The 13722-nt window shown below is 39.2% G+C and overlaps 1 protein-coding gene across 2 annotated transcripts in view; it reads left to right on the forward strand.

Annotated features, from left to right (window-relative positions):
• The window catches only part of TRPC4 (transient receptor potential cation channel subfamily C member 4), a 141403-nt gene that overhangs the window by 124636 nt on the left and 3045 nt on the right, over positions 1–13722 (forward strand). For both annotated transcript variants that reach the window (XM_042838870.1, XM_042838871.1), the window contains 3 exons: positions 464–658; positions 9986–10027; positions 11903–11992. In XM_042838870.1, coding sequence (XP_042694804.1) covers positions 464–658; positions 9986–10027; positions 11903–11992 — 327 coding nt within the window. The remainder of the gene's footprint in view (positions 1–463; positions 659–9985; positions 10028–11902; positions 11993–13722) is intronic.

Below are 13722 nucleotides of genomic sequence, written 5' to 3' on the forward strand. Positions count from 1 at the left end.
GAAGCAGCCTCATCATTTGTGGATAAACTATTTATGAATTTCTGAGGCTGGAAGCTGAGAGTGTATGAGGTTTGCAGACTTGTTGAAGCTGCTACACAGCAGAGAAATTAGAATGATCTGTGTGGAATAACGATGAGCTGCTATTGTAGCAAAACATCTCTATCAGAAATGTAGCATTTTTTTTGCTTGTAATCATCCTTTCTTGTTTGAGTGATTGTTAATTATGTAAAAGCCTGTAGCTAAGCAAGAAAGATTGAAAGCATATACTGTATGCATCAAATATCTCTTTACTGGGGTAAATCAGCTTAAGTTTTCTTTGTGTTAACGACCTTCTTTGAAGAAGGGACAAGAAAATTCATTAGTTCTGGGATTGTTCTAACTTTAGGTTCAGCTTTCCCAGAGGTTTGTTTCGCCTTCTTTGTTACAGCAACATGTGTGCTTCTGTTGTGTTTCTTCTGCGCAGGATCATGCAGACATCGAGTGGAAGTTTGCTCGGACAAAACTCTGGATGAGTTACTTTGAAGAGGGAGGGACTCTGCCCACTCCTTTCAATGTCATTCCAAGCCCTAAGTCCCTCTGGTATCTGATTAGGTGGTTATGGAGACACCTGTGCAAGAAAAAAATTAGAAGAAAACCTGAAAGTTTTGGAACAATAGGGGTAAGTCTTATGTCCTACTCAGCTTTTAGTCCTCCTCTTTTCTATACAGTAAAGTATTTCTCAGCCTTGTCAGAGAATAGAGGCCTCTAAAATGTCAAGTACTGTGGATAGGAATTACATAATAATTCTCGCAGAGAATAATGGTGCTATTTTTTTTAAATATTCAAGTCAATGTATTTGACTAAAGAGAAAGCATCATTGGATTTCTGCACAGCAGTATGAACCATGATGATGCTTCATGGTATGCATAGTGCAAGATATGTGCAAGAAAGATTAAAAGCAATGCAGACATCAAGGAACATTTGTCTATCACTCTCAGAGTTCTAGATGATGCTCCAAGTATCACAATGCAAGTACCATTGACATATCATAAACCACAGAACTGTGTATAAACTACCATGGCATATTCTTTGTATCTCTTTGTCTCTCAACGTGTATTGAAATGAGTTTTCCATAAAAGCATTCTTACCAACAGCTGTTTCCATTAAAGAAAACATTTTGAAACGTAGCCACTTACTTGGAATTGCTTACTTGAATTTACAAGTTATTTCAGGATCACATTACTATCCTGTTCTATTAGCACTCATTAGAAGTAGAAATGTCTACAGGGAAAAAAGTAAAAAAAAAAAAAAGGAGAAAGATGCACAAAGGTTTCAGCTAGGATAATTTCCTTCATAGTGATTTGTTGTGTCTTGGCTTTAGGAGAAAAATAATGTCTATAACACACCTCTGCTTCAGTTGTTGAAAAGCAGTGCTTACAGAGCCAAAGACATTTAGGCTTATGGTTCTGCTGTGACAGTGCAGGGCTGCAGTGCTGCCCAGGCTTGGGGGGCACATGAGGCTGGTGGGGAACAAAGCCAGGACAGCTGATCTAAACTGGCCATAGGGATATTCCATACCATATGACGTGGTGATGATGCTGAACAATAAAACTGGGGGAGCTCGCTGGCAAGCTGCTACTTGACGGCTGGTTGGGCACTGGTCAGCAGGTAGCAAGAAATTCCATTGTGAACCATTTGTTTGGAAATGCATTCTGTACATATAAAGATAATTATAATCACTGTTATTTTTCCTCTTTTTTCCTGGTAAATGGTTTGTATTTCAATCCATGAGTTTCACTTTTTATTTATTTTTTTTCTGATTCTCATCTGACTGGGAGCATGGAGTGAGTGAATGGCTGTCTGTGTGATGTTGAGCTGTCTGCTGGGTTAAACCACAACAGTTCTGCATTTGGATTCAGTAGATATTGTGTAATATCTCAATCACAGTCTTTCTCTGGTAGACGCAATGGATAAAGTAGATTTGAATTCTCTCCTAACTTCAGGTGTCCACTTGAGACCTTTCAGTCAGCAGCTCAATTTTCAGGCAACAATCTGATCCATAAGCAAATAAATCTCTCTAGGAATATTTTCTGCATGTTGAATAAAAAAATCAGTTGCATGATTAACTAGTCCTCAGTAAGGCAATGCTAGCATAAATAAATAAACAAATTAATCTATTGTGAGTCAAACGTGGATGATGGCTTTTTCATTATAAGTACGTGGTGTGTTTAAGTGTTTTCACTGTAAGGAAGCTACTGTAAGTAGCAAAGCATCAAGTGAGAGTATATGAGTGTCATGTAAGAGGAAGAAGACAGGACTGTAGTCCTCATGCTATTAACCCTGGTTGCAGCATACCGAAGAAGCCAAGAGTGTGGTTCAATTATTTGCTGGACCATTACTCTACAAACATCTTTTTTTTTTCTTTCTGTGGCTCTGTTTCTAGTTCCTTGACAAAGTGAGTACTAAGCCTATTTTTTTTTCCTGTTTATTCTTCTGTCATATCCTGGCATTCAGTTTTATCATAAGGTACACCTCACGGAACAAGTTCATAGAGATGCACAGATGCGTGATAAGGAGGCAGTACAACTCATAAAACTAAATCACATTTCCTAAACTGATGGATAGATTCTCTTTGTACTCTTTGTGAAAAGCTTCTAATCAGGCTTATTGCAATATCATGATCTTGCTGGCATTCTGAAAAGGAAGCGTGCTTCGCTTCACTGTTGTGTTCGTAGATATGTAAGAGCCAGAAAAAGAAGCTTGTAAGCATGAGTATGATATTGAAACAAACTAACAGCAGACTGTAAGAAAGAAGCACTAAAAAAAAAAATCCTTCATATTATTATTAGAAAAGCAGCGTAGAAAAATAAGTAGTGATTCAGATAGAAATAAAAATAAAAGATAATTGAGAATGAATGGTGAAAAAAATGAGAATAGAGCATCTTTGTGTAAGCTAGCAAAGAAAAGAAGTTTAAAGTTGAGGAAAATGTGTGATTTTTTTGTTAGAAATAGAGAGATTGTTGTACTTGTGTAGGGGGAGAGTGGGCAACGCTGCTAGGCATTTGTTAAGCATTCAATAGGGATGATTAGCTAGTGTAAACTGATAGAGTGATATTAAATCAGTGGAGAAATGCCAGTTCATAGCAGCTGAGGATCTACAGTTGGTTATCACAATACCCCTGACTGACTGGGACAGATCCAGAATATCTTATCCATCCCATCAAAGCCTTCAGGACAATATTCTCTGTCAGACTTTCCATCCAGGATTCTTTTTCCTTTGTTTCCCTCTCAACTTGCAGCAAGTAAATTCATTCCTGGCTGTCTAGAAGGAGGAAGAAAGAGGCAGGGTGCTCTCAACCCTGCATGGTGAGACTGAGGGGTTCAGACAGACCACCAGGTTCCAGCAACGGCCTCCTGCTGGGGTGCCTAAATAACAACTGCTGGACAGAGCAGCTTAGGTTTTGGAAAACTGCTGCAGCAAAGGGTCAGTGAATAAGGAGTGTATATACAAAGCTGATTGGGAATTATTCCGCATTTAAAACCACGGATTTTTTAATTTTTATTTTTTTTTTAATGAATGTATACCAGCTTCAAAGAATCTTTTGTTGGGAAAGACTTTTCAGCTTCAGGACAGAATTTCTGATTGGAGCGCATGCTAAGAATAGCAAGTAGCTTGGGCTATGGGAGATCCAAATTCACTTCCATTCTCCAGTGTGTATTCAACTATTTTTGCCAAGCAGAACAGCACTGACAGGAGACAATTCCCATCCCAAAGTAGTGAATACCCTGGAGGAAAAGGTGGTCCCTTGGGAAAAAAGAAGAGAAGGAGGTGAACCTGGTTTTCCCTATGATTAGGATTTGGGCAGCTAATAACTGAACTAATTGAAAGCAGAGGAGATGGAGGAGGGAGAGATATAAGGATTTTTTGTATGTGTGGTTTTTCTTTTTTTCTTTTCTATAAACAAACAGAAAAAAAAACCCACATTGTTTGAGGAGCAAACATGGAAATCATGAAGCTCTATGAGACAGCAGTGCTATATCCATCACCAGTTTTCTACAGTTTTCTACTACAGAAATAGGCACTTAGCTGCAAGTGTATCTGAAACCCTTCTGAATGAGTTTTCACCAGCTGAGCCACCAATAAACCAGAATTCCAGCTGCCTGGAAGAAGTGAGTGGCCTTGGTTAACCAGACAGATTCAGAGTATCTCATAAAACTACAATATTCTTCAGTTAGCTCCTCATGTATAACAGGAGTCCCAACATGGCTGTCTGATTTAGGAACATTTTGCATTTTTTAAGCCCACTTATACATTCAAGCTCCAAAGTGAACTAAAAATTGAGTTTGCACTATGCCCTATGATTTCTGCATAGGGAAAATCTGTCTGTAGATACCAGAGCATGACAGCCACTGTTCACTCAGGTCTACACACAGTTCAGATAAATAGTATTGCAGACACAATTGAGTTAAGTGAATTTTCCCAATAAAGAGGTTAAATCATTGGAGGAAAAACATGGGCACACCATCATGAGCTCAGAGTTTGTCCTGGAGGAATGTGCTGTTTTCAGATAGTGAAAAACTTGTTCACATCACCCACAGCTCAGCCTTAGGTTCCCAGAATTTTTCCAGTTATCCCAGTGAACACCATCGCCGATTAAATTTAGAAACACTGTGCCCTTACAAACAAATGGAAGTGAAAAGTTATCTGGGGCTTTTGTCTGAGCTTAAGTGACAGCTCTCTGACTTCAGCTCACTGGAATCTCAGCCTCAGATCTACAAGATAAGCTTTGCTGGGACCTACTTGTCTTCACATGAGCCCTGTGTTATGATCTCTGATACCTTTCCTATGACTGATAGTGGGAAAAAAACCCTATAGACTCCTGTAAGGCTCATTTTCTTAGATCAGCTAGATGGATACTAGATTGTCTGTGACGTGGAACACTGATTTCAAAACATTTTTTTTCTGAAGCCTCTAAATAATGTTTGCTATTAGAAAGCAGTGATGTACTGCAGTGTTTGCCAGTAGGAATAACAGTAATGGGAATCCAAAGGCTGAGTTAGTGCTAGAGAGGCATAACAAATTACTGACAGAATATAGCTGTCTTGTTAAGCTTGTCTTGTCAGTTTTCAAGAACTGGATATAAAATAATGCATTAAAGAAACGGCACCAAAAAGCCAGGAGTCATGAATCAGGAGTGAACCGAGGATGTATAAACGTGTAACCAACAATCCACTCCGTGTGTGTATGTATCTACAGATATATATGTATAAGAATATAGAAAGAATACATACATATAGATTTATGTTGGATTATATACATAATGTATGATGTATATATAAAAAAATTAAAAAGATTATACACAAGTAGAACTCATACAGAAAGGATTCAGGTTCAGGAGAATTTACAGCAGGTACACAAAGAAAAGATTGATGTGACTCATACAAAGAAAGAAAAATGTCAGTGGAGATCGAATCATTGAATCACAGAATCACCAAAATTGGAAAAGACCTCCAAGATCATCCAGTCCAACTATCCACCTACCACCAGTATTTCCCCACTAAATCATGCCCCTCATTACAACACATAAACATTTCTTGGACACCTCCAGGGACAGTGACTCAGCCGTCTCCCTGGGCAGCCCATTACAGTGCCTGACCACTCTTTCAGAGAATAAAATTTTCCTAATGTCCAACCCGAAATAATCTGATAATTATGATAACTAGTTAACAATGGCATGATTGCTTGGGAGGACCATTTACAGCGCTTGTTACAACAGAGATATTACATGAAAGAAGAGAGTCTGCGAGGAAGCGAGGAGCTTCTGAAGAGAGATGATTAATTTGATTCTCTTTGACTGTCCTGTGTTTCTGGAATCCTTTGTCATACTAAGCTGCTGAAGAGGTGGGTGATGGGGTCAAGGAAGCTTTTCCATGGGACATCGCCTTTCTCAAAGGCTGTCCAACCATGCTGGTGGCACATTTTAATGACAACTACAGCTGGCTTCTTTGGTACAGGAAGGCCGGTATGTTCACATGTCGTTTACTCTCACTTCATCACCATTGTTAATCAAAGATCTACCTTTTCAGATTACAGCACATCGTTATTTTCTGTCATTTTGACATATCCCAGGTATGCAGCATTCTCTTCAGCTGTTATCACAAAGTATCTCCTGCACTTAAAACTCTGAAATAACAATGTGTGCCTCCCTTTAAGCTATTTAAAGTATTTCTGTTAACTTTGTCAGCTCACCTTAGCAAGAGCCAGTTTAGTAATGCAATTCTATTGATCAGGCTGAAGTACTCCTGACTTCCTATGGGCTTTAGGTGTCTCAAGGCTACTCTTGTTAATCATCTGAAATCTATTGTTATTTTAGAATAGAAGAGATGTAACTAAAGAATCCCCAAGATTATACTGAAGTAATTGTGTTATTTTCCTCAAATTCCATTCCAATTTGTTCCTGGTCAGTCACCAAAAAGTGTTTTATCTATAATTTTAAGTATTCCAGGGGATATAATGGAAAGGATTTACCAAGCATATCTTTAGTGTTTTTTGTGTACCTGATGTTTAGATAAATAGCTTTTTTTTTTTTTCCTAGCTACTTTTTCAAGCAATCTACATGATAATGATTAGTATTTGTCAGAGAAAATCTTCTTTCGTATTCTCTTAGCTTTCTTTCTCCAAATGGAAATGATGCAAATTCTGAGTCAATACACTGTTTTGTACTTTCCCTGAAATGTTTGTTGCTGAAAACTAAGAGAAGAAATAGCACCTTCCACGTGGAATGGAAGTCAATAATCTGGAGAATGTTTGTTGTATAATCAAGGATCATCTCACAGGAAACCCTTTCTGTCCACACAGACAAGTTCTTGTCCCTGTCGTATCATGCTTCCATTCCAAATATGGGAATATATCCCATCATAAATTCATCAGATTATTTGGGTATTTGTCAGAAAGAAATGAGGTCAAAGGAATTTGAATTCATACTTTGTAAAAAATATATTTTTGATAAATAGCTCCCAAAGAAGTAATGTAAACCGTGGCATTTTTTGATTGCTAGAGATATTTTTCTCCCAAAAAAATACAAATTACTCAGAATGGCACAAACAGGATGACCAAAATAGTTTTCGGTGCCAGTAAAACTGCTAAGACTTCCTACAGTGTATTGGTGCCACCCACTGGAAAGTGATGAAATACAGCAGTAACACAGTCTCGTACGATACTGACATCACAAGACTGTTTCCTCCTGTGTTGCTATTTTTCAGTCAGATTTAATTTTTATTCCTTTGTCAGTCACAGTTTCCAGTACTTTATGCACATAGCACAGCAATTACTTGAAACAAATTTTGAACAACTACAAGTTAGGCCGAGTAGAGAAAAGCTGGCTGAAAACCAACTAAGGAAGAGGTAATTGCTGTTGTCATTTTATGTGTATTGTCTTGATCTTCAGATGTGTTTAAGTAAGGATTCATTGCACTTTGAGAAGGATGCAAAAGAAGATTATGAACTGAATCAGAATCTGAACATGTAAACTGGAATTAGAGAACTGATGGGGTTAATAACTTGGATAGGCTATGTGTCTGCATATTTACCTTTGCAGTATGTATGTACAAATGCATCATTAATTGTATTCTCTTGCAGCTTCTCAGAGTTATTGATTGAAAATGATTGTTAGGGAGAGTACAGCTGTTCTGGACATATTATTACTTAAATATATCTGTTTGTATACTCATTTCAAATTGCACTTTTTGTCATGGCATAGACTAGAAAAGCCTTTGTTTCTGGGAGTTTCAGAATTGTTTTTTAAAAAGGATAAATCAGATTGAAGTATTTCTTGCTACAAGTACAGAGTTAAACCTATGCCTTTATTTCACACTTCACTGTAAAACAAAGCAGAGAACACAGCAACTGCAGAAAGCAGTTTACAAGAAAAGAGCTAGCATTTGTTTTATTTATAGAAGTTACTAGCTTCACCTGAAATTAAGTGTGTTTCATATACACCTTAAAGTGATTTTCCTTCTGCCTGTGAGTCAGAGCTTTTGTTGAGAATTCTCATAATGCCTCAGACTCCTCTGGTGCTCTCTCAGCAGGAGTGAAATATCTCCATCGTGTGGTCGGCAGAGAAAAGCCAGAAAAATAATCCTGGCTAGTGGTGTAGATGATGGGAGGGTATTGTCCTTCCCATGGCTACGTTGTCCCTTCAGCAGTGATGGTGGACAGGAATTCCCACCTCTCCTTCTGTAAACTCTCATATGAGGAATTTCCATCTTGTCTATGAATATGACATAAGATGCAGAAACATCACTTCAGGTTGCCCAAGGAGGCTGTGGATGCCCCATCCCTGGAGGCATTCAAGGCCAGGCTGGATGTGGCTCTGGGCAGCCTGGTCTGGTGGTTGGCAACCCTGCACATAGCAGGGGGTTGAAACTAGATGATCATTGTGGTGCTTTTAAACCCAGGCCATTCTGTGATTTTATGATCTTTTGGAAAAATCTTGAAGGCAAGGTATCTATGAATAAAGCCCTATCTCGTGGTAAATGTACAGAACAATTAGTAAATTGTGATTTTCCCCTTTTTATTTTCTTTTGCTGAGCACGCAGATACTGCAACCCTCAAGTTGATTACAAAACAAAATCAACCATAAAGCAGAAATATGTTCCCAAAATGGGAAAGTGGTAATCATAAATAAATTACTAATCAGTTGCAAGCAAAAAAAGGTGACAAAATACCTTATTGTACTTGGCTTACGCAGTGGAGATTAATTTTAATGTCTCTTGAATATCGTTCTATCCTGTTTTAAGACATTCTAAGTGTTCTATTTTGTAGAAATACATCCAGTGATCAGACTCGTACTTTTCTAATCAGCAGCAGATAGAAGAATCCAAGTGAAAAACACAAAACCCTCTTTCACCAGTCAGGGATAATTAAGTTGGAGAATAAAGAGAGATGATGTGACTCAGTATGTTGAGGACAACAGTAATTCAAGGACTAAATAATTCAAGACTTTTTTTTTTTTTCCACCACCTTTTTCTGGACATCTCATAGATACAGCAGTATATGCAAATGCAACATTTTCTCGAAGACTTTGCTTTACTTTCATCCTGCCACTCTTCTTTTTGCTGTTCCTGATCATAGTCACTACACTTCTTACTCTCCTTCCTTATCAACAACAAACTCTGTATCTCATAGCTGAGCTGCTGTCTTCTGTGCTTCCACATCTATCAAGAGTCACAGAATCACATAGAATCACAGAATCACCCGGGTTGGAAGGGACCTCAAGGATCATGTAGTTCCAACCCCCCTGCCTAGCAGGGCCACCAAACACACACATTCAGATCAGGTTGCCCAGGACCCCATCCAACCTGGCCTTAAACACATCCAAGGACGGGGCATCCACAACCTCCCTGGGCAGCCCGTTCCAGGGCCTAACCACTCTCCTTGTATAGAACTTCCCCCTAACATCCAACCTAAATCTTCCCTCCTTCAACTTGGATCCATAACAAAGTCCTTTTAACAAAGAACTAAGCAAGGAATTTTCTCTTTTAAATGGTTTTATATTGTAGGCTTTGGATAGCTCTGTCTTAAATGAGACATAAGGAGACAGCCACAGATACCACCACTTGTATGCCAAGCTCTTCTCAATTCCTGCTATCTGTGCAAGTGTGTTACACAATCACACTGTTCTTCTATATCAGATTTATGACTTTCAAAGTCATCTGCAAGCAGATAACCGGCTGCCACACCACACTCACATCAATGCCAGAATAGCAGCACATTGATGGAAATGTAGTAAATCCACTTAGCTTTTTTAGTGACAGCATACTCCCTTCTGCAAAGCTAATGACAGTCTTCAGTCCAACACTGCCACTTTTTCGAAGGACACTGAACAATGTCTTTCAGCTTGTTAGTTACCACAGATTGCGTGGAGTTGCTGTTTTACTGTGCTGTATTTTACTACCAGGCAGACATTCATGATTTTTGTTGTATTCCATTCTTTTCTTTTTTCAGAGACGTGCAGCTGACAATCTGAGAAGACATCATCAATACCAGGTAAAGCTGCATTTTTTTTTTTTTTTTGCTTGTGCCTCCAAAAGATCCTGTTGGGAGAGGAGAGATGGAATAGAAGGGGAAGATTTCTGAAGAAAGTAGAATAAAAGAAAAAAGAAAGAAAATCCGTGTTTATTTCATTTTCAGCAAAAGAGTGTAGAATATTTGTTGTTGAAATAACAGCATTAGAAAAGTAGTCTACTTGTGGGTTTAAAAAGGATAGTTTCCTAAAGAAATTCTAGACTAACTAACATTTAATCCACTTCAACATGGATTGCCTTTAAAAAGGACATGGACACTCCCACCTCCCTGCTGGGATCAATTGAGAACATACATGTATCTACCTGTTGTGCTCTATCAGTCAGTTCTACATCTCTCCCTCTCCAGTTCTGCTCACCTACCGAGAGCTCCTTAATAATACCTCTGCCTAGAGGGATTGATTGACTCCTGCCAACTGCTCTTCTCCATCCTTCTTGCTTCTGTCTCTTGATTTTGGGAGATTATTGTAGCATAATGGATAATTTCAGATCTATTTTCCATTTTTTGTTGTGTTAATGGGGTGCATATCCACCAAGATGTGAGTTGTACACTTGAAAAATTGGAAATGAATGGATTCCATATGGAAAATAACTATAAATCAGGACTTTCCAACCAGAAGAAATGACAGCTGTGGAGGGTACAACAGGAGTCTTTGAAATTATATAGAAGGTGAATACACAGCAGCTATTTACCATCTATCCACAGACTGGACATCAGACATGTAATAGGCTGCAATAACAAGGCTGTAGGCAGCACACAGAAGGAATTGGTTATTCTCCTCCAGCCCACTCTTGTACAATTGTATCTGAGGCAGTGTGTCCTGTTTGGGGCCCCCTGCTACAAGAGAGATGTTTCAAACTGGAAGGAATCCAGCAAAGGGCCACCAAGATGGTTAGAGGGCTGACATAAAAGGAGAAGCTGAGATCTGTGTTTGTTCAGCATGAAGTAGGTTAAGGGGGATCTAATTGCTATCTCCAATAACACAGTGGGTGGTTAGAGAGAGAAGGGAGCCAGATTTTTCTTGGATGTGCACAGAAAAAGAACAGGAGTCAATGGACTCAAGTTTCCAGAAGGGAAATTCTGTAAGGAAAATCACTGTCACATTGAGGGTGGTAAAGAACTGAAAAAAAAGCAGCACAGGGAGGCTGCAGCATCTCCATCCTGGGAGATATTCAGCACTTGACTGGACCTAAGCAACCTTGTACAACTGCAGTGATAGCTCTACTTGGAGTCAGGGATATGGATTGGGCTCCTCCAGACATTTCTTCCAAATTAAACAATTTTAGAATTCTTAGAAGTAGAGGGAAATGCTGGAAACTATCAGAGAACAGATTATTAAAAAAGGAAATTTAAAAACAAGGAGTTTCACTGTGGCTTTGCCTTGAAATTCATCAGCAAATTTGTGGATGCTGAAAGTTTACATGAGTTCAAAACACATAGGGAAAACCTGTTGCAGGCCATTAAACCTAAGGCTAACATTTCTGATTCACAAGGTTCCTGAATCTCAGACTGCAGAAGGCTTGAAAGAATACAGCTGGAAATAACATTACATGACTGTACTCCACTTGCACTCCTCATTAAGTATCAGCAACTGCTCACTGTAAGAGAGCAGGTTACCAGCATGAGGTATGCAGTTGGTCAAACCCTGTGCAGCCATTCTTAGGATGTTTAATATCACTGTTAAAAAACAGAGGGGGAAAAAAAAAAGAACAGACAACTGTATCTGAGGTTTGTACATTTTTTGTCATGTTCCTAAAGCACAAAAAGTTGAGCAGACCTAGTAAGCATAGATTTAGTAACTATGAGCCAGAAAACTAACATAATGTTTTATGTTTTTAGGAGGTTATGAGAAATCTGGTTAAGAGGTACGTTGCAGCAATGATTAGAGATGCCAAAACTGAGGAAGGGCTGACAGAAGAAAATTTTAAGGTATGTATTTAACTGTATGTTAATAGATATTTTAGAAGACTGTGAAGCACATTTTTCACAGTCCCCACCTGTACAATTGCACATATCTTCCTCCATAGAGCAGTGTCCGTGTGCTGATGGACCACACTCAGATAGTATTGCTATAGACTACTGCAACAACCCTTGCTTGCTGGAAAATAATCACTTTTATCATCTAGTTTGAGTTACAGGGTGAAGAGAGGGAAGAACTAAGGGCACACCAAAGTGGGACTAAGGGTGTGCAAAAAAGTATTTGGTAATATAACATGCAAATAGTTCCACCGTAGGAAATACAGATTATGTGCAGTTGAGTGCACTTGCACTTTTGTATCAGAACACATTTTGTATGGCTTAATAAATTGAACACTTAAATAAGGAGTCAAATATTAAAATCTGTTTAATCTGACAAGACTAAGTGAATGGGGCCGTATGCACCACAACTTTTACATAACTGTGTATTTTTAGTGTTAAATATTTTGTTACTGTTAGTGCCTCAACCTTCAAATTTCCAAAATGATATTCATCGGCCTCAACTTTGGCACGCAGAAGATAAAGAGCTTGACCTAGTTGCTCTCATATTCTCATATAGAAAATGAAGAGATAGACACCTTGTAAAAGCAAGATGTCTTTTCCTAAGATAGGCCTTTAAGGGACAGAGATCAGAAGTTGTACTGGCAAGAAGCATCCTGCAGTGATTAACTCTTTTCTTGGCTGCCAGCTACCCAACATTGAGGAGAAATGCACAAAGTCCTGCCTGCAGTTCTCACACTCCACTCACAGAGAAGCTTGCACATATATATCACTCATAAGATCCTCATAGAAAAGCTGTTGAATTACAGGCTGAATAAGCTGAACAGACAGACCAGGAGGGCAGGTAGTTGGTTGTGCAAAAGCTAGCTGGACACTAGTAATGAGCAGAGTACCCCAGGGGCTAATACTGGGTCCAGTCCTATTTAACATCTTCCTTACCAATCTGGATGCATCCTCTGTAAATTCATGGATAAGAGGATGGATTAGAGGGAATGACTGATTCACCAGAAAGCCAACTAGAGGGATCTGGACAGGCTGGAGAGATGGGCTGATAGGAACCCCATGGAGTTCAACAAGGAGAAGTACAGAATCCTATACCTGGGGAAGAATATCTGCAGGTACTGAAACACACTAGGGCTGCACAGCTGGAAAGCAGCTCTGTAGAAAAGGGCCTGGGGGTCCTTATGTACACCAAGTGGAACACGAGTCAGCATTGTGCTCTTGCTGTTAGGAAGACTAATGGTAAATATATATATTTTGGCTGCATTAGGCAAAGTATGACCAACAAGACAAGAGAGATGGTTCTTCTCCTCTGTTCAGTGTTTGTGAGGCCATTCCTGGAGTGCTGTGTCCAGTTCTAGGACTATCTTCTGCATCTCTTTTGTTAGGAGAGGCTGAGAGATTGGACTGTTCAGACTGGAGGAGTCTTGAGGGGATCTCAGTGTCCACAAATACCTGAAGGGAGATTGCTCAAAGTATGGAGCCAGGCTCTGTCACTGGTATCTACTGCCAGCACAAGAAGTAATGGGCACAAACTGGAAAACAAGTTCTGTCTAAACATCAAGAAGAAATTTTCTACTGTATAAGTGACAGAGCTGCCTGGACATGGTTCTGACCATTCTGCTCTGGGTGTCCCTGCTTGAGAAGAAGTTGGGCCAGATGATTTCCAGAAGTTCTTTCCA

This window comes from Centrocercus urophasianus, unplaced genomic scaffold (assembly GCF_019232065.1).
Source record: "Centrocercus urophasianus isolate 14NV4802_14NV808 unplaced genomic scaffold, USGS_Curo_1.0 seq_9, whole genome shotgun sequence".
NCBI classification, from domain to species: Eukaryota; Metazoa; Chordata; class Aves; order Galliformes; family Phasianidae; genus Centrocercus; species Centrocercus urophasianus.